This window comes from Cryptomeria japonica, chromosome 9 (assembly GCF_030272615.1).
Source record: "Cryptomeria japonica chromosome 9, Sugi_1.0, whole genome shotgun sequence".
NCBI lineage: Eukaryota > Viridiplantae > Streptophyta > Pinopsida > Cupressales > Cupressaceae > Cryptomeria > Cryptomeria japonica.
The window spans coordinates 458,845,550-458,867,904 of NC_081413.1; the positions used below are offsets into that span (position 1 = coordinate 458,845,550).

At 39.6% G+C, this 22,355-nt stretch overlaps 1 protein-coding gene across 1 annotated transcript in view; it reads right to left on the reverse strand.

Moving 5' to 3' along the window:
- Nucleotides 1–9,671: 9,671 nt before the first annotated feature.
- The window catches only part of LOC131071659 (metal tolerance protein 2), a 329,214-nt gene continuing 316,530 nt past the window's right edge, over nucleotides 9,672–22,355 (reverse strand). The window contains exons 10-12 of the mRNA XM_058007584.2: nucleotides 13,832–13,983; nucleotides 10,077–10,168; nucleotides 9,672–9,902 (exon numbers count right to left, since the gene is read on the reverse strand). Coding sequence (XP_057863567.2) covers nucleotides 9,773–9,902; nucleotides 10,077–10,168; nucleotides 13,832–13,983 — 374 coding nt within the window. The 3' untranslated portion in view covers nucleotides 9,672–9,772. The remainder of the gene's footprint in view (nucleotides 9,903–10,076; nucleotides 10,169–13,831; nucleotides 13,984–22,355) is intronic.

Below are 22,355 nucleotides of genomic sequence, written 5' to 3' on the forward strand. Positions count from 1 at the left end.
TTAGTTAGGATCCTCCCACCTTTTTCTCAAGGCTCCTCTTCTATAAATACTTGAGGAGGTCTATTGTAATTTTTATCTTTTTGAAAGCAAGCAAAAACTCTGTCAAATTTGCAACAAAGAAGTCTTTGAGCTTTTATGTGTAAATTAAAAGATTGAAAGGAATAGAAGAAAATTACTCAAGCTTTGAGTCTTTGTGCTACATTCTTGAGTTGGTGTTTCATATTTCCATCTTTGCAAGTGTTTCTTTGAGAGCTTAATCGAATTTGATTTGCAGTCTTTGAGCTGCAAGTATTGAAGATTAATTTAATTAAAGTAGAAGTTCTATTGGAAAAAGTTGTAAGCCTTTGTTCTTACACTTGTTCTTAAACAGAATTTTGAAGTAGAGTGTGTGGGAAATAGCTGTGAATCTTTGAGCTTACACTACTTCTCATTGTTTTAAAGAAGAAAAGAATAAGGTATTTTAGCCTTTGAGCTGTCATAACTTGTTCTTTATAGCATTAGTGTAGAAAAGGGTAGATAGGACTTCATATAATCAAGTCTTTGAGCTTGATATTGTGGTCCCGTCCCGAAAGAAGTGACAAAAGTCACTTTGCGCTTTCAGGGAACTTCATTTCCTTTCTCTCATTTCATTTGAAAGTGGTTACTGCTGTTTATATTCAATTGCTATCCTTTTCTGTGAAGAGAAAAGGATATTGTTTTTCTTGAAAGAAGAAGAAAGATTGATGTTTCATCCTATTTTATTTTCAAAGTTGTAGTTAGATAGGGGGAGCCTTCCCTTAATTAGGACAGTTTTACTCACATGCTATGGTTGAAACCACAATTTTGTATATTTCCCCAAGTGTACAAAATTTTCAAACAACAAAAAATACTATGACCAGGATAAATATATCATGTGTGCTTAATCATTTTTTGGTTTGTTTTGCAGATTAATAAAATCAAGATGGAGGAGGATCAGACTAGGACAAGGAAGACCTATTCAAGTTCCATCATCATCAAAGACACTTCAGATGCATGGAGAAAGACTCAAGGTGCTTCTAAAGCATTGAGAGATTTCAAGGAGTTCTAAGCTATCCTCAAGGACTCCATTCTACCACATAAAGCCCACAGGATGATAGAGAAGAATGACCTTACAAACACTTCAAGGCGAGGTATGCTACTAGAGAAAGAAAAACTTGACAGTAAGGAAGCCTCATCAAGCACATAGAGAATCAAGGAGTGCATCATTCATCGCATCAAGGACAAAGGAGGATCGACCACGATCATCACAAAGCAAGTACCAAACAACGTGGCATCCCAGTCATTGTTCCTCCAGTTAGATAGCTCCACCTCAACATGTCCAGATTCAATGTACTCGACTCACCAGTGATGGCACAAACTTTGAGGCACCTACCCTTGCTTCCTATTGGTTCTCAAATTTAAATGTAATTTTCTCATTGGCTAAGGAGGTTTTGTTGTAACAAACCCTAATTAGGGTTTCTATCTTGTAATCCTAGCCATTGATTGTAAATCAATCTGAGCCATTGAGATGTAAAGAGCTCTCTATATAAGGCTTTGGCTCTTCATTTGTAAGGGTTAATAGTTAAGAGCTAGCTAATAATAGTTAGAGAATAGTCAATAGTGAATAGTCAGTAAAATAGAATAGCAAAAAGAATAGCAATTAGAGTAGATTAGGAAGAGAAGGCAAGAAATTGTTGCCTTGATTGTAAATGAACTCCATTTTTATCGAAGTTATGGTGAAATGTGTCGTTTCTTTGCAATATGCATGGTCTCTTGTTGAATCTTCATTTTAGATGATGGTTAATTAGATTGAATGAAGGAAGTTACTGAATGCACTCGCATGGAATCCGCCTAGTCCAAACCACTGGCCTCTTGCTCATTATAAGGGCACCCTGCATGGTCAACTGGCATAAAATAAGCTTAATATCGAGTTGTTACACATCTATTGTTCATGCATTAACTTGAATGGTGATCAGTGTCTGATGGTGTAACAATTTGAACATCTTTAAAATTCCCTTAGAAGATCGCACTGAGTTGGTGTCGAATTGTTCAATCTGATTGTGAGACCCAACCCTGTAGGACTCCACCTAGTTGTTCATCTATCTTATGACATTCTAGGTCTTAGATTAGACTCTCTAAACCTTGTATCTTTTGATATTTCTTTATCTTCTAGCGAGTAGATAGGATTCAAGTTCCACCAGATCAGACGCTCAAGTGTTCGAATGTAAGTCCCCTTGTGATTCTAGCATAATCACATCAGACCAAATTGAGCTTATCCACACGTAGAGACCCTTCATATAAGAACCTTGGAGTCTTCTCGAATGATCCTTAGACGAAATCTTCAGCTTTCGAGGAAACTTTGTTCAAGAGAGGATAAGATACCTTGGTATTTTATTCTGTGTTCGCATGTGCATGAAAAACACATCAACAAAATTGGCGCTAGAAGGAGGGCTGATTGTGACGAACACTTGAGTAACTAGAATCCAGAAGTTATCAAGTCATATTTAGAGGAGCTATCCAGAACTTTTACCCTCTCTTTCACACTCAACAAAATTGAAGCAGAAAGTATGGCATGAAGTCGAATGCAAATTCTTGAATCTAAGGAAGATCAGTGGAGAGCCATCTTCAACGCTCAGTAGAGCTGGTACAAAGAAAGGAGGTGATCGTTGGGTCGTCAGTTGGACTTGTGAAAAGAAGGAAGCAAGATGGAACTAGTTGATCTTTCGAGTTGAATCAGAGATATTCAAGATCTCTCTTATTCCTGAAAAATCCAAAAAAAGTAAAAAACCAAAAAAATCCAAAAAAAGTGAAAAGTAGAAAATCAATTAAAATTCAAAAATAAAAAAATCAAAAAATCAAGATTTCTCAATGGAGCGACAATAGTTTCATGACGAGAAACAAGTTGATTTTCCTCAACTTTGGTGGAGATTGAATACACAGCTTTATCCATGCCATTTGTCCGAGTTTGCAAGGCCAGGGCAGTGTTGAATCCATGAGACAGATGAACATGATGAAATGCATTGCTTGAAATACTTATCAAGGATAGAATCGGCAACACAAGGAAAGATCTTCTTTTGGGATGTTCCTAGACCAGAAGCAAAAGAAAGCAGTTTCAGCGGCCCAAAAAGCAAAGATCCTCTTTCAAGCTTCTTATGGATGATCAAGAGTCATCTTATTTTGAATAGTGAAATGCGTTTAGAAGGTATATTGCTACCATTGTGGTGTAGGATTCACAATACATCTCACTCTGAATTTACTTGCCCAGTATGTGAAATGGCCATCAACCAAGTCAGATATCGGTTTGGAATGCCAGTCTTATCCGAAGAAGAGTGCATCGTGAACAGATCCTGGGGTGCACATCTCGCAGCTGAATTCAAGAGAGCTTATGAACAAGGCATTGCTCCAACACCTGATTGTGAGAAGATCCAGTTGCAAGTTGAGGATGCAAGCTCCCTTAATGATCAATGTGAAGCAGTGAATGATAGCTCTCTACACCTTGTACCAAAAGAAGAAAACATTTCAACAACCCTTCAAGAAGATGAATCATTCCTCGAGGAATTTTCATTTATGCTACAAAAGGAGATCCTTGAGAGTGAATTACAAGAGGTTTCAAATAACATTCTTAAAGAGGACAATCAAGTTGAGATGTTGAATGAGGAAATACAAACCATCACAAGTGAGCTCAGATATGAAGAACAATTCGAGGGGGCGCTCAGAGACACCATTATCATCATGATATTTGAGGGAGCACTGAAGGATCTTATGGAGGAAGCACAAATGGAATCACTGCCAAAATTTTTTCAAGATAAACAAGTTATAGTGAGTGATGTAATCCATCATTAACTTCGGCCTCCCCAGACAACACTTGAGGATGAGACATCACCAGATATTGTATTTGATCAACTAGAGGAAATCTTTGAAGCTCAATCTATCAACGAATCATTAATTTGAGGATATGTTCACAAATTTCATGAAGGTGCATGGTTTATGCAAGATGTTACTATGAAAGTAAAGAATGTTGAGCTATTCGAAGGGGCACTGGGCTTTTTTTAAGTGGAACTTCCAAATCAAGATCAACACACTGCAAATGCTCGTGGAATAGTTCATCATCAATGGCGACCTCCTGAAGCAGTTGGTGATCTTGCTTCCAACAATGTAGTTCCAACTGAGCTTGAAATATGCCAGGTTGTCTCTTTCCTTAATCCTAGCCTTGAAAGTTATTATGATTTTGATTACGGGGGTTTTGGGAAAACAACTTGCATTTGGATTGATCACGAACTTGATGAGTTATCTCAATTGATTATCTTACATGAAACCTTGCCTGAATATGAGAGATGCATGGTGAGAGCTTGATTTTCTGTATTTAAGGATGAATTTGCCAGATTGAGAACCATCACCTTTGCCACGCTCCTCTTGAACAACCTGAGAAATCATGTAAAGTCATGTATGTATTTCGCTTCTTTGAGTCGGGTCAAGTCTAGGAGTCTTGTATATAGTTTTAGAGTAGGTTTTCTTTTCGTGTTTTTAGTTAAGAGGTTTTTGAGCCTTGTTATTAATTTGCCTTGAGTCATTTGACTCATAATCTTGAGTGGCTCAGGTAGCTAGTCGCTTGCTTCTTTTCGTTGGCTTTTGGTTTGCTTTAGTTTAGTTTTCTTTGGGTCAGTTCGTTGGTCGGTTGGTTTAGTTTAGGTGTCCTGAGTGGGAGCCTCCATTTTGTGAGAAAGGCATCTGTGTTGATTTTCTCACACACTGGCAATATCTTGGATCTTATGTTAGACTCATTTCTTAGATATCTATTCATGAAGTGCTTTGAATCCGAGGTTGTTCCTCTCCAGCTTTATCATTTGATCAGGACTTGTACTTGACTTGGAAAGGAATCACTTGTTGTGTCTTGATGCCGATATCTGTTGATTACTATATCTTTACACATTAATAGACTCAGAGTCATTATGGTTTTCAGGCGAAGCTGTGATTAGTGAAAAATCTAAAATCTTGCTTCAACGCCACCGCAATCCTCAAACCCTAGTAAGCTTCGCTACTTATGAGCCAAAGGAATTGACGAAACGAAAAAGCAATATCAAATGAGAAAAATGAGAAAATGAAAGAGAAAAAAAGAAAATGAAATGAAATATCAAAATTGGCTAATGGGAACATGCGAGTAACTCCATCGGGGCTATGGACGCCCGATTGACAATGGAGCAATGTTCGTGAGATTGTGACGATAACTTTGTTGGGACTATGGACGTCTGACTGGCAGCGAGGCTCTATCCAGGATGCTTATGAAGTTTAGATATGCCACATAGCCAATCACATGGGAACTTGAAGATCATAGTTGTCTTGTCGAGAGAAATGAATACACTTGCACACACGTAGGTAATCAACGACTAAGTATCTCGATCCGGGTTGGGATTCTCCTTCCACTTTGAGTACATTTTCTAATCTCTTGATAAGTTGGGTTGAATATTCTGGAGGTTCTAAGTGTCGATTGAGTCTTTATCTCTGAAACGTTCAGGAACATTTATTCAAGGTGGTGCTAGATGTTGTGACGCATTTACACATTGCCCCATTGCAAATGGGGACCCCTACCTTTTTGCTTTCTAGGGTTAGTTTAGTTTGCTTCGTTGCTTGGTGTTGGCTATCAATCTTTGCATTGAAGGGTCGCTAGAGGCTCATTAGGGTAGCAGGCTCTACTTGAGTTAGGTGGATCCCCTCAAGAGGTCAGGTCAATTGAGTGATTAGGGGTTATTTAGATCATTCCTAGGGTGTTTTTTGTGTACTATCTGGTTGCACTTCAAGTTGCTAAATCAAACCTTGGTTGAATGCATAATGTCCTCCTAGGTCCCATCCCTTACATCAAGGACAAAGCGAATTCACCTTAAGGAGTCTGGAATGTCATCTTGATCCTCAAATGTCCTGAAATTTGGCTAAGTTTGGATCCTAAAATTTGGCTAAGTCTGGATCCTGAAATTTGACTATGTCTGGAAAATTGAAGAATCCTCCAAAAACTAGATTTTGCATTATCTCCTGGAGGTCCAAAACCACTCTCAAACGACAGAGAGACTAACATGTCAAATTTCACTCTTGACCCTTCCAGAGGGTCCAAAGCAAAATCCTTTGAAACTCCTATTTTTCACCTTGTTTGAGCTAGGCAAAGGGCTAATTTTGAGATCATGATGAGAAGAGGTTTGAAGGCTAGGCCTAAGATTATGAAATGATGAAATGAGGTCTAAATTGAGCAAAACAACAAAAATCACTCTTGACCCTTCCAAAGGGTCTAGAGCAAAATTCTTATAAGACCTGTCCCTGGGGAGGATCCTAAAGAAAATTCCATTTTGATCCCTTTTTGTTAATGGTTTAAGGTAAAAATTATTATGACCAGGATAAATATATCATGTGTGCTTAATCATCTTTTGGTTTGTTTTGCAGATTAATAAAATCAAGATGGAGGAGGATCAGACCAGGACAAGGAAGACCTATTCAAGTTCCATCATCATCAAAGACACTTCAGATGCATGGAGAAGGACTCAAGGTGCTTCTAAAGCATTGGGAGATTTCAAGTGTTCAAAGAGTTCTAAGCTATCCTCAAGGACTCCATTCTACCACATAAAGACCACATGATGACATAGAAGAATGACCTTACCAAAACTTCAAGGCAAGGTATGCTACCGGAGAAAGAAAAACTTGACAGTAAGGAAGCCTCATCAAGCACATAGAGAATCAAGGAGTGCATCATTGATCGCATCAAGGACAGAGGAGGATCAACCAAGGTCATAACAGAGCAAGTACCAGACAAGGTGGCATCCCAATCATTGTTCCTCTAGTTAGATAGCTCCACCTCAGCATGTCCAAATTCAATGTACCTGACTCACCAGTGATGGCACAAACTTTGAGGCACCTACTCCTGCTTCCTATTGGTTCTCAAATTTTAAATGTAATTTTCTCATTGGCTAAGGAGGTTTTGTTGTAACAAACCCAAATTAGGGTTTCTATCTTGTAATCCTAGCCATTGATTGTAAATCAATTTGAGCCATTGAGATGTAAAGAGCTCTCTATATAAGGCTCTGGCTCTTCATTTGTAAGGGTTAATAGATAAGAGTTAGCTAATAATAGTTAGAGAATAGTCAATAGTGAATAGTCAGTAAAATAGAATAGCAAAAAGAATAGCAATTAGAGTAGATTAGGAAGAGAAGGCAAGGAATTGTTGCCTTGATTGTAAATGAACTCCATTTTCATTGAAGTTATGGTGAAATGTGTCGTTTCTTTGCAATATGCATGTTCTCTTGTTGAATCTTCATTTTAGATGATGGTTAATTAGATTGAATGAAGGAAGTTACTGAATGCACTCGCATGGAATCCGCCTAGTCCAAACCACTAGCCTCTTGCTGATTGTAAGGACGCCTTGCGTGGTCAACTGACATAAAATAAGCTTAATCTCGAGTTGTTACACGTCTATTGTTCATGCATTAACTTGAATGGTGATCAATGTCTAATGGTGTAACAATTTGAACATCTTCAAAATTCCCTTAGAAGATCGCATTGAGTTGGTGTCTGATTGTTCAATCTGATGGTGAGACCCAACCCAGTAGGACTCCACCTAGATGTTCATCTATCTTCTGACATTCTAGGTCTTAGATTAGACTCTCTAAACCCTGTATCTTTTGATATTTCTTTATCTTCCAACCAGTAGATAGGATTCAAGTTCTAGCAGATCAGACGCTTAGGTGTTCGAATGTAAGTCCCCTTGTGATTCTAACATAATCACATCAGACCAAATTGAGCTTATCCACACGTAGAGACCCTACATATAAGAACATTAGAGTCTTCTCGAATGATCCGTAGGCGAAATGTTCAGCATTCGGGGAAACTTTGTTCAAGAGAGGATAAGATACCTTGGTATTTTATTTTGTGTTCGCATGTGCATGAAAAACACATCAACAATTACCTTCTAGGAGCAAGAAAATAACCCCTAAAGGATCTCTTGACGCTTGGGCACAAAAATTTCATCGACTTGAACACATTTTAAACTCAATCAAGCTCAAAATCCGAACTTAGACAAAATTAGGATCACCTAGACATTAACATTTCACTCACACTTGATCCTATTCAAAATTAAAAAACCCTAATACCACTTGGGTATGATCATTTCAAAACTTGAGACTTGAGCACTGAGCAGCTCAAAACTGTCATCTACTGCCAAAAACCCTAAACTAACAAGACATGGAAAGTAGGAAAGAGGTGGTCCCCGTTTGCAATGGGGCAATGTGTGAAAAGGTCACAACACATAGCAGTAGCTAATTACATCACAAGGAGGATCTAAGGATTACAAATCTCCAAGGGTTGATTTTGGGATCCTCACATTGCAAAGATCTAGTTAACAAAATTAAAACTGTCATTGCTTGGGAACGGTGGACTATCATGCCCCTCGCTGATAACACTACCTCACAAGACAAATTGCAGCCTTAAATAACAATTAAACTTGGGCATTAGTAACTAAGGCCGACTAATATTAGAAAATAGTAATAATGATAGTTATTGAGGGCTGACTAAGCCTAGGAAAATAAATAATTATTGGCAGATTATTCTAGGAGGCTGACCTAGCTAGGAAGAAAAAAAAAATATCTGCACAAGTGGCTGACTAGGTTAGGGGAATAAGAAACATTCAAATAATGGTGATTTCTTTATGGCTGACTGAGAAATGTTAAAGGCAGCGCTCAGCCTTGAAAAGCTGCAATCCTTGCCAAGGGAAAGGAACGTTATTGAAGAGGTATGTCTCTCTCCAAATGAGAGATATAAAGGAAGCGTGAATCATTTGAACAAGCATCCAAAAAAGGATAAAAAATTGGATCAAATCAGATCAGAATTTATATATATAATCTGCATTCAGGGAAATCAGCCATTTGATTTAAGCAAAAGAAATTGAAATTTGAGATCTGATCTGCATTTGTAGACAGCAAGAAATTGGATTATTAAGCAGTAATAATCTGAATCCTTAAAGCAGTAAGATATAGCAGAAAATATTATATTTCTTAAGTAATTGATGCAATGTTGAATCCAATGTTTGTTAGTTTATTTTTTGACAGATTTATTTATTTAATTTTACAAGGCAGTCATATTAAGCAATTGCAAGGGAACATGATAGGGAGGTGCAGGAGTATGGGCCCCCTCGATTAAGTAGACCACCCATTGAGTTGGTACTTGTGGGCCAAGGGGTTGAATTGTCTTGGTTGGATTAATGTGCCCTTGGCCTTAGTTGAGGAGTGTAGTTGTCCCTGCATCCTATCGTGCTTTCCCCTCAAGTTACTGATATGGTTGATCCTTAGGAAAAAATGTGCATGTTTAAAATGAGAGTTTCATTATTATTTTGCTTCATGTAATTAATTATTTTCCCAAATTCAATTGCTATCGTGTAATTTAGTCTTGAAAATAAATTGTATTATTGGTTATGTAACTTTTGGACAAAATTCAGGTATATCCCAAAAGGGGACATTACAGTTGCATATTTGTAATATACAAAGATCCATGTAGTGACCATCCATGATTTGCAGAGGTATTTCAATAAAAGCTTTCATGTATTTGAGTTACTAAGTAATGGAAAGGGTCAAATCCATATGGTGCTAAGAGATTCACAATAAGGAGATGCTCCATACTTGAATTAAGGTTAAGTAACAAATAAATGAAGTAAATGAAGATCATTCTTATTAAAAGGAAAGAATAATATGCAGTGAGAATCTGAGAATCCACAGGTGTCAAAGAATATATCATTATTTATCCTTGTTCATAAATTAGATTGCAGTTGTGCTTCTTTGAGTTGAGGACCCAGTCTTAACAAAATGTTGACTGAAGAAATTTCTGATGATGCTTGCAAAATCTCCTTCTCTGCGTCCAATGCAATAGCCATGGCATCCCTATATCACACAGACGAGAAGAAATACAGGTATGGAGTGCTAGAATAAAAAGAAATTTAGTCCTTGTAAAAATGAATCGAAAGCCCATAAATTGGTTTACAATAATACGTCCATTCTATATCTATGATCTTATCATTATTCTTGCTGTATTAGTTCAACCAGACATGCCTTTACCTGATTAGGATATCTGCCAATATGGAGATCTGAACTTGGACAAATACCTTGCCTTGCAAAAAATGGCTTGTTACATGCTCAACTGTCATAGTCTGCAAAACAGGTTTGCAAATGTTTACATCTTAGATTGGATGAGCATTTCCAACTACATATCAAAAGAAAAATGAACATCATGTAACAATTTATTCAATAATTAGAGCCATGCAATATCAATAACTAAGATGTCTTTTGCAAATAGAAACATATTGTCAAGTCAAATCTGATGCCTTTGTAAGCATTCCAAAATAGACATAATTGCTTAAGCCCATCTTTCGGAGTCGAACAATAATCATCATCAACTGAAGTAAAGTGGCTGCTTATATCACACCTTCTGTTTGTCACCATCAATGAGCAATCTATCCTATGTGAAGCATAAGCTATTGCAAAAGGCTTTATTTGTTAAAAACATACAAGAACAGAGAAACATTTTCATAAAGAATTGCTTAAGTGTGATCTTGTGCTCACTGATGGTTATAAATTGTATTTATTGTATTTGCGATGCTTCAGAGGAAAGTACATGGTTGTTATTACAATGTAGTTGACAGTTGATTTTCAAGGATAAATGGGATGTATCTAAAATGGCTTTCCAGCTGTTCCTCTACCTGTGACATTTTGGGTATGTGGGATTGGGTTAGAAACATCCCTTGGCCTTCTCTGATTTATTCTGATCACCAAAAGCATCCCAGAAATAACACTAAGATCCATTTCCAAACAGCACAGTGACTCTACTTTTTTTGTTTTTTGAAGAATAAGCCAAAAAAAAATCTCATGGCTTTGGAAAGATTGAAGCTGAAATATACTGTGCGAGATGCAAAGGAAAATTGGTTCAAAACAATGTACTTCATCTGATGTCTGAAGGGTTTGCAGGGTTTTGGAAAGGGAATGCCTTGAATCTTTTTTTGTGTGGGCCATTTCAAAACCATAAACTTTGTAACCTATGATATGTACTGCAAGTGATTGTTAAAACTTAAAAATACCTGGAAAGTAAGAAATCTCAAACTCTGATAGACTTGCTTGGCTTTCTGGGTAACCTTGAGCATAAATTTATTTAAGGTTCATATAGTCTTGACTTATTGTATTTGACATGTTCAAACTTTTGCATTTGTAGTTGTACAAGTACTTTCTTCTGCACCTTTGAGATATCTGATATATGTTATGAAGATCATGTTAAAGATATCTTTGTTTTGTTTGAATTGTGTATGTAACTATTTGAAAATTGATATTGGAATGGAAAGAGCTGCAGTGTTGGTTGCGTTCCAAAGGTTTCTTCAAACTAAGGATTCAGCATAAATAAATATGAAATCAAAAAATTGGGTGAAATAGTTTGTTGAGACATGGACCAGCTAGGACTCGAACCTAGGACCTTCCATATGCTGCTGGAGTGATCTAACACTGAGCTACTGGCCCCTCTTGGACCAGTTCGGTCCGGGTGTGGCTTATTTCCAACACCAACATAGTTAAATCCCAAATCACAAGCAATGTAAAATAGTCTTGTGAGAAAAGGACTCCTCAAAAAAGCATGGACCTGCAAAGATGAAACCTCCTAAGTAGTATCCTCGGCAAGTAGGTACTTCAAGCTTTCCAATAACTCATAAAATCTACTCTATTGGGCATTACTGTCCATGTATTTAGTTGAATTGCTGCTGTTCTAATTTTTTAGAAAGAAATGCATTTTATATTACTTCAAAGAATTTTAAATTCACATTAGATTCCAATAAGGCTACATAATCATTTTTCCAATGTCATGCTGCCCCATAATCCTTTTAACCTTCTCAGACTAGGAATGGAAAATATTTTCTTCATTGATCTATTTAAGATGGCTCCACTATACAAAGAGTCTCCACCCTTGCCTCCATGTTGCTGCATTTTTTTTATTCCCCTAAAATCAGGCCTAGAAAAACAACTTGCACAGAAAGAAAAATATGGATTAGTTTAAAACTTGTTTAGGGGATTCTTCCAAGAAGCCAAAGTGTTGAGGACTAATTTCCTAACAGTGGTTGGATCACTGTCTGATAAATTTTTATTTCAGTTACTTCACAGACTTAGCTAATAATTGATCTCAGGCTTAGACAACTATTTGGTGACTGCCCCCTTAAAAACATTAAGTGAGCATCAGCCTATGTTTGGTCTTTTCGTACATGATAAAGTTCAGAGCATCAATGATATGAATATAAACAACAAAAATCTATTTTCTACAATTCATGGATTAAGCTCTCTATTTTATTTGTTCTCTATATCTCTATGCTATGGGAATGCCCTTAATTTTTTTTTTTAAAAGTAGTTTTTTTCTCTTTTTCTATGATTTTTTTACATTTTTTTAAATCTGATTTTTTCCCAACTTTTTCCCGATTTTTTCCCCAAACGATTTTTGCTTCTATGGACTAGAACTAATGAAAACTGCCATTTTACCAATAAGGTTGCTTTTCCCAGGTACAGTTGAGGACGGAGATGTATCTGCAGTGCTTTTTCTTTGGTTGTTGACTTCTAAAACATTAAGGTTAGTTGGATATCTTTTTCTGCACCTTCTACACAATGGCAGTAAAAGTATGGTTACACATGTCCTTGCAGCTTTATCCTTTATGCTTCTTTCCAAAATAGGTCCTCCAAGGTGCCAAGCTCACACTCACAATTCCTTTTGCAACAATTTAAGGGATTTAATGTTATAGACTATCCCTTAACCTTGGTGTTGTACAAGTCAAATTCAATACGGTATTTAGAGTTCTTGGACTCTGAATCTTGAAGAAAAATCATAAGAGGTTTAGGAAAGTCTTTCAAATGCTCTAGATGAATTTGCAAATGCAGTCATTCAAGAACAGCCATTCAGAGTAGCAACTAATACCTACGATTGGAACAAATATCATGGAGAGACAAATGCTCCCTTGATGCTAAACTGGAAAATGTTCCAAGGTGTTTACAGTTATCCCCCAAGACAAGTTGGTTTCATGAGTGCCATGTTGGTGAAATCTTTTGAGTAAATAATCTTTAGGACAAGTGACTCATAAATGTTGTGATTTTATCCTAGTGAGCTAAAACAATTTTTTAAGCTGTATTTGTATTTTATAGACTGAAATGAGACTATAAACTCTCTGACCTTAAGAATAAAATTATTTTTTCGACTTAAAACATTACTCTCACAAGGCCCTAGCAGAACAATTTTTTTAAGTTACGGATTATCTAACACTAGCTGACCTGATAAGAGAAATGATCAGTATCAATGTTGACATCATGTTGGAATGGGAAAATGAATGAAACAATATGTACATTAAAGATAAAAAATTTACATTGGTTCATGTTGGTCTCAAGTTCCACCCAAGTGGTATCTTTGCCTTCTCTTAATACAAACAACCTCTTTAGCGATGGGATATTGTGAATGTCATTTTGCATTATCATAATCGGATTTCTTAAAGAAGATGCTGTAGAAATGGATATGAATGATCAACTTCTCATAATTTCTGAGTTTCTGCCTTCAACGAATTCTAAGATAAATTTCCATAATCCTAGCAATCTGTTAGATTCCAAATATTGCATTTTTCTGGCATTGTTGTTATGCATAGTCATTCCATTAATGCTGCTTCAATCCTCCATCGTACTTTTCAATAAAGAACTAAAGATACGTGAGGCACAAATGAGAAACATTGTAATCATGTCAACATAGGCCTTTTGTCAAGCAGATGAAATCAAAATCAAGATACTTGGAAAAGGCATCTACATATTACCTCAGAAAACTTGGTAGACAAAACATTGTGAACAGTTTTCTCAGTTTCCAGTTGTTGTGTAGAAGTCATAAGTGAATTGTTTTGCTTACTCTCTTCTATGATGTTATTTCTTGCACCTTGTCTAGCAAGACAGTTTTCTAAATGTGAAGGATCTGCATCAAGAGGAAAACCAGCAGAAGACAACATTTTAGCACCAAATACTGAAAATGGTACAGGAAGTGTTGTGCTAGTAAGTTACATTAAACACTGACTGTACAAACACATTTACTAAAAAATAATTGATAGGTTAGTTGCGATTAATGTAAAAAGATAATTGAACAAGAATGTTTTTTTCTCACTCATTTCCTAAAGATCAACAGATGGATTTTATAATTATCCTCTTCGCAATCAAATAACTCAATGAACATTAAATTGCAATAGAAGTTCAAATCTTAAACTCTCAACTTAAATGTGATGAAGATGCATCATGGGTTTATGATACCCAATTTATTTTGGCATAAAATACATCTGCAAGTTGAAACAGAGCATTCTCAAGTGAATTTGTAAATGAATTTTGCTGCTAATTCCTTTTTTGCTGGGCTTCCAGCATCCAATTATTCTATCAAATTTATCACATTTATCAACCTACTTAAACACAGATTACAATCATGGTACTTCACCATTATTATCTTATATTTATGTGCAATAAGACTGTAGCTATCTAAAAAAGAAATGATGAAATTAAGGAACTATAATCAAATGAGATCTACAAATAGCTTATATAGATCGATGCCAATTTGTATTGAATGCAAATAGAGTGTACTATCCTTACAAATATGATAACTCTCATCAACCTTTATTACAGAAAACTAAAGATTTCCTAGGTATTATACCAAGAAATTGAAATGGGGTCTGGGATCGTGTATGTGTATGTATACAAGTCATGCTAAATAAATTGAAAAAAACATTAATAAAATGTTTTGTACACAATCTTTTTTTTTAATCAGACAAAACACCACCGAAAGAAAAATAATATCATAGGTTTAGAAGAATATGAGGTATGTTATATCAGAAGTGGATTACATCGGTTAGAATTAGATTGCTTCTTTTCTTTTTAATTTACACTCACTCATGGCCATGGGTTCTCCGTGGCACAAAGTTTTCCCCATGGAAATGCCACGGACAGTACTCAGAATGTGCACATGGTGTAGAAATGTGTTGTGGCTGATATAAGGGCTTATGTCCCTATTAAAAAGCCTATTTTACCTCTAGGATTTGGTAGGAAAGTTCATTTATACTTGAACATATCTGATTTGCATATGCCGAATATGCCAGCTGAGTATGCTGCACCAATAAGATAAGTGGTATCATGGTACTTGAAGGGATTTGATGGACTATGAGATGAACATATTGAATGTTATTTACATACCAAAGAGAAATGTCAATAAGGTAAATGAATCTCTCATTTACTATTGATTCTTCTTCTTCTTTTCTTGCTAGGACTGTAAGTAAGCCGCCCTCTTATATACAAGCACAAGGAAAGTTGGAGTGGGAGATAACAATAAAGGATGGTTTCATGTGAATCAAAACTCTTTTGAGTCAACCACAACGTAAAAAACAATTTTGGGCACAAGATCCCCTTGTAAAACCCACATGGGGATTGCTTTCTCATGTACTTTTTAATATTTTATAATATAATCAAATTGATGGAAGATAAGTAACTGGAAAAACATAAAGTGAGGCGTGAAGCAAAATGGATTTCTCAATAGAAAGAGATAGATTAGGACTTTTGCAAATACAGTTAAACTTAAAAGGTGTTATTGAAACCATGAGTTCGAGCTGAATGGTGAATAACGACCATTAAATAGAGTTTTAGGATAAATTTTGTGAATTGTAAATATTAGATCAATGAAGTTGTGAAAATATTACGAGCACCAATAGATTCATTTGGAGCAACAAAGTCATTGTAACTTGTAAAAGAAGTGTGGTATGAATGTGAAAAGTAGAATTTGAAAGATCATGCATGAGCTGATATAAGTATGAAATGCATTGGAACTTTTTCATTCAGAATCTTACCACAATTTTGGAAATTTAATTCTTGTCTTCAATCTTTTAGTATTGTAATATTCCACATATAAATATTTAGATCTCTTCTAAATCTGAAAAAGGTTTGTTTCTGTTGACGGGAATAATCATTATGTTATGTTGGTATATTATGTTTATGTTGTCGTCGGTAATAATGAGTTACGGCGGTCAGTTAGTTAGCCGATGGGTAGGTAGTTGGAGTTGCGACGGTTGTGTCGCACCCCTTCTGCTGTCATATATTGTACCACCTCCGGGTGTTGGAGGAGATGTAATGTTGACGACGGATATAATATGAACATCCTTTGACATTAATGGAAAGCTTATTCTGGTACTTCTTTTACATTCGCATTGTACATTGCTGTTCGATTTCTGTATTCTTCCTGTTTACCCAGTGAGGTAAACATTTGGCGCCGTTGCCGACACGAACTCAGGAACAGGAGACACGGAGACACGGATGGCGCACAGACACAATGGGCCTACCCGTTGGTGAGGTGAACCCGGAGGTCGACGATGCCCAAACAGAACTCTACGTAGGAGAAGACACTGCGACGAGAGAATTTTTGATTCTACTCCAAGTAGCCATTCAGACCTACGTGCGACGAGAGGCGGCGGAGGCGGAAGTCCCACTAAGTGTCGTGTGGACAGCGTTGGAAGTGAGTCCGGAGGTAAATCGGTTGATGAACCATCTCCCCCGACTGCTAGCACAAGCATCGTTGGCACAACAAGCTCGCCTGGAGGAGATTGCCCGGGAAGAGCGACGCCAACAAATTTTGCAGCAGTACGAGGAACGGGAAGCAGAACGAGATGGCGCCAGGTCAGGGGCATTTGAACCGTGAGCCATACGGGGCGGAATAAAGAACACTTATTGTAATAATTATGTCATATTGTTGGCATAAACTTGTCTTCCACATTATGAGTGAATAAAAGTGTTCTATTTTTTATGTCATTAAGTATATAGAAAGCGGTTTGGGAATTAATGCCCAATACACTGAATAAAGACAAAAATAAGCAACAATATATAGATGAACGTGCAGTAGCCCAACGTGCCTTGATCCTTGAACAGTAAGCGGAAAGGCGACAGAGGTATAAGCGAAGAGAGGAGGAACACTCCGAAGGGGACGGTGAGGCCAGCGGCCACCCACGGAGTCGGGAGGAGTTACTTGCGGAAACCCGCCGTAGGATAGAGTGTACCAAAACTCAGTTGAAGGATTTGAGGGACTTGCCACACACACCAGAGGCTAGGAAAACTCCAAGGAGTGGGGAGGAGGCAGAAGAGGGAGAAGACACTGGGGCTGCCAGGAGTGTCGGAGGGACACCGGGGCATGGCGGTCAAGCACCCCTTATAGGATCTGACCCATCCGGAGTAGGACAACAGCCACCAGTAGTAAAAAGACAAGGCATGGCACAAAAACAAAAACTTCCAAAGTTCCATGGGGATGGGAAAGAAGACCCTGTCCGCCACTGTCGCACTTGTGAAACAATTTGGGGAGCGAATGGTGTTACCGATGAGGACGACTGGGTAACACAGTTTCCCGCAACCCTGAGGGGCGTAGCCATCGACTGGTTTTCGGATACGGATAAGGCTAAAATTAGCACATGGGCAGACTTGAAGAAGGAATTTCAAGCAGAGTTTCGTCTCCTAAGAGACGATAATGAGATTGTAGCCGAAATCTACGGCACGAAACAGAGAAAGGACGAGACTGTTCGAACCTACAGCCAGCGGCTCAAAGAGCTGCTAGGAAAGATGGAGAACCAGCCGGCAGACGAACTGAAAAAACGGTGGTTCGTGGAAGGTCTAAAGAAATCCCTTAGACAAAAAATGAAGATAGTACCTCCTTCTTCATATTCCGACGCCTATAACAGGGCAATGGATTTAGAAAGTGAACAGAAGACGTCCAAGAAGAAGAAAAATAAATCCTCGTCGGAGGATGATTCCTCTTCTGACAAAAGTGATAGCAGTGATGATGACTCTAATCGGAAGGTACGGGCTCTCCAGAAAGATATGGAGTGAATGATGAGAGAGATAAAGGCAACAAAAGGAAGCACAAGCAAGGGCGACGAAAGGGAGTTATGGTGCACGGACTGCCGTACCGACGGACACACCAAGGGGTCTTGTCCGAAAAAAGCATTTTGTGATATTTGCCAGATTGCTGGACACCTTACCAAGGAGTGTCCGTACAATATGAGGACCCGTAATCAACAGGTTCTCTTTACAGAACCATCTGCGTCAGCCGGCACGTCCCAGCCTGCGAGCAACAACGCCTCGTCTGGCGGCTATCGAAACAACAGGCAAGGAAGAGGTAATAATAACAATACTAATAACGGAAGCCGTATCCAGTATGACGCCAAGGGCCGGCCAATTATCCAATGTAGGGCCTGTAATCAGTGGGGGCACTTCGCCCGTGATTGCACGAAGGAAGCCACCCCTCAGCACCTCTGCCGTTGGTGTGGGCCAGGTGACCATGAGGACGCAAATTGCCCGCAGGCAGGGGTTAATCTCCTCAACATTGAGAAGGCTGAGAAGACTGGTGAGAAAGAAGTACTGGCGATCACCCGTGCCCAGACGAAAAAAGCCACTTATCCCGACCCCCGTACGGAGAAGGAGCGATTACGGGAGGCAAAGGCCAATATTGAACGTGAGATGACGACCGAACGACGGGACAACGAGGTGGCGAGTACATCATTCCGTACGGAAGCGGAAAATAACATCATTGAGCAAATCTTGCAGATAGAGGTGCCGATAAAGGTAAAAGACCTTCTAGACTCTATGCCACAATTGAGGACTGCCATCCTCACCAATGTGCAAAGCACCGCATTGTCGAGTGCACCACAGGTAGGGGTTCCCGCCACCGCTTCGAAGAGTACACCACAGGTGGAGGTTTCCGTCAGCCCTTCGACTGACCCGATGTTACTAGCCTTGAGCAGTGGTAGACACCCAGCTGTGGTAGAAATGGGTATCCGTGGGACCATTCTGAAGGACACCATTGTGGATGGTGGATCTGAGGTGAATGTACTACCAGAAGAAACATGGAAGCGGCTGGGGAAGCCCACCCTGTGGCCACCCACATTCAACCTGGTGGGAGCGGACCAACACGGCATTAAGCCACTCGACCTATTGATGGCCCAGCAAGTGACAATTGGTACGCAACCATTCTTGTTAGATTTCGTGGTTATTCCCTCGAAGAAGAAAGGCTATAACGCCATCCTGGGGAGAGTGTGGTTGATCAACGCAAGGGTAAACCACAACTGGAAGAAAAATACACTTTCCATGGAGAAGGGAGGGCGGAAATATACCATTGACCTACACACCCAAGATGTCAGCGAAGAGCTCGCCTCTTCAGACTCGGACTCGGAGGATTCTAATAAAGGGGAAGGGGGTCCCGATGAAAGCAAGGGCAAGAATGCGATGGAGCCGAATAGTGAAGGGGTGCTAGAATTGGAGGGATGTTCTGAAGATGAGGTATGCTCGACTAACGGGCTCTTCCACTGGCAAATGGAGGATTACGAAATGTTCCAAAGCTACAGGCTCGAAGTAGAGGAACCAGAGCAACCAACAGAGGTGTACCTGCCGGAATACAGAGAATATTGGAAGGGAGACGCCCCAAACCCTAGCGGCATAAATAATCCGAAGAGTGTCGGCAACGATTGGAACCCTGTATGGAAGACCGCAGTCTTCAAAATCTTTATTATCCTTCTTCTTCTTATGTACGGGAAGGAGGTCGTGGTCCCTATAGAATTTGTGGTTCCAGGTCTTCCGATGGCCATTGAAAATAGACTTGCCACCGACGGGCCCAAATTGAAACCCTACCACGCGAAGCGCGCAGGGGACCCGAGAGGCCAGCCGGACACCCGAGAGCTCGAAGGGGGACCCGAGAGGATGGAAGGGGACCTGAGAGGCCGGGCAAGCGACTCGAGAGGCACGGGACAAAAGCAGGAGACTTTTGGGCGAGGAAAACCGAGAAGGATGAAGAGCGATCCCAGAGACAGGGGACTCGAGCCGAAGACTCTCTAGACAACTTGAAAAAAATAAAAATAAAAAAAAATTTGGAAAAAATCGCACGATCGTACGACAGCGACCGTATGGTCCAAACCAAAAAAAAAAAAAAAGGAAACGAAGGAAAAAAAGACCACCGTACGGTGGCCACGTAGTGGATACCACCGTGCGGTGGAACCCACCGTGCGGTGGCACCACCGAAGGTGGAACCCATCGTGCGGTGGAAGCCACCGACGGTGGAAGCCACCGTGCGGTGGAAGCCGCGTGGACATAAAGCCGCGTGAACTGAAGGGAAAGACAATCACCGCACATGCCGAAGGAGATAAAACGCACCGAAGGGAAAAACAGGACACGCAGCCAAAGAAAAAAGAACCCCGCACCACCGAAGGGAAAACAAAAGCAGTCGAAGGGAAAGAAGGTAGCCACCATGCGGTGGAAGAAGCCGTGAAAATAAAGCCGCACGAAGGAAACAAAGAGCTACCGCAGGGAGTGAAGCGGATGGATGGGGTCGAGGGTTCTTACAGATTGATCCGCCGCTTAGGGAGAGCGGGATTTCGCACAATTCCACACAGCCACGTAAGGGCAAAACGATCGCCACAGCCACACGATTGGAGGTGGTATGGCGGGACATTACAGTGCCTAAAAAAAAAACGACGACGGATTGAAAAATGATTCGATGACATCTGGAGCCTAGACACTGAAAATATTGGAGTGTAGAAGAAGGGTTTTGACATCATAAAATATCACAGAAATGATGTGCGCCATGGACTTTCGTGGGGTTCTGAAGGTTGTAAATTGGTGTTGGCGCGAGGGGTGCTGCCCCTCGACCCCGCTGGGGCGCTGCCCCAGACCCCGCGGGGGCGCTGCCCCTCGACCCCGCTGGGGGCGTTGCCCCCAGACCCCCAGTTTATTTTGAGCTACAGAAGACCATGGGAAGTGTTGTGCCTGCAGCTAAGCATTGGCAGGGAAGCCATAAGCCGTAGAGGGAGACGGATTTGGAGGTTGGGAACAAACAGAGTTTGACGGAAGGCATTGCAAGTCTGTGCAGTTGTATGACACCAGGGAGTTATTTAGTTCAGTTTTTAGCCTTTGGGGAGTGTGATGGAGGATTTGAGTTGGCTCCTAGCATTTGTGCCAACGGATTGTGGCCACCTCCAGGCATGACTGGTATGCTTTGAGGAACTCGGAGTATGTCTCGGCTGGACGTGAGGTTGCCTTGGTGGATGCACAGAGGGCTCGGGAGGAGCTGACCACCAGGTTGGAGGCAATAGTCGCGTGAGACTTAGTTCAGCGTACCCAGGAGTTGGATGCCGAGAGAGCAGCACGGGTGGCTATCGAGGACAAATTGGCTAGGGAGACAGAATCATTTGAGTAGCAGTTGGTGGAAGCTGAGACTGAAAAACATGTTTTGTAGACAAGTTTGGGTTAGGCACAGGAGGACTGTGATGGCAAAGGAAGCAATATTGGTGAAATCCGCACTTGAGCATCGGCTGGTAGCAGAAAAGGTTTTCAGGCGAGGACGCAGCAAGTGTATAAGATCCGGGCCCGACTGGCGTCAGTAGTTCCTGCCGTTCATATCTATTTTGTATTAAGTCGTCGGAGTCGACTTCTTTTCTTGGGGGGGATGATGTTGACGGGAATAATCATTATGTTATGTTGGTATATTATGTTTATGTTGTCGTCGGTAATAATGAGTTACGGCGGTCAGTTAGTTAGCCGACGGGTAGGTAGTTGGAGTTGCGACGGTTGTGTCGCACCCCTTCGGCTGTCATATATTGTACCACCTCCGGGTGTTGGAGGAGATGTAATGTTGACGACGGATATAATATGAACATCCTTTGACATTAATAGAAAGCTTATTCTGGTACTTCTTTTACATTTGCATTGTACATTGCTGTTCGATTTCTGTATTCTTCCTGTTTACCCAGTGAGGTAAACAGTTTCTTTTGACAAGTGAAGAATTTAAAGTAAAAGTTGCAGCTGGGGTGTCAGTCCTAGTATGGGGGCCGGTATAGGTTCATATTTATTACTTTTTATTTTATACCATGTTGCCAAACAAGAATTAGGGATGGGAACAGGAACGTGGGTACTATACATTGATACAACAATTTTTTTTTCTTGTTTTTTTGGGGGGCAGAGGGGGAGAGGGTTCTAGGTACATTCTAGGTATGTCTATAAAATATATTTAATATTTACACATAAATTAAAATCCTATTATTTACTAAAAATATTTACAGCAATATATATCATAGTATTATGTTTGTAAACATACAAAAAAGTTGCTTTATCCTTTAAACACAAAGGAAATTTGTATGGATGCTAATCGTCATACATGTTAAGTGACAATTTTTTTTTTCCTTTTTTGCTATAATTATATTCACAACATATTGGGATTTCTTGCTCAAACTCTCATGTGCCCTCATGACTAGTGACTCCAAATAGAGAATAAAATATGCAAATGATTTG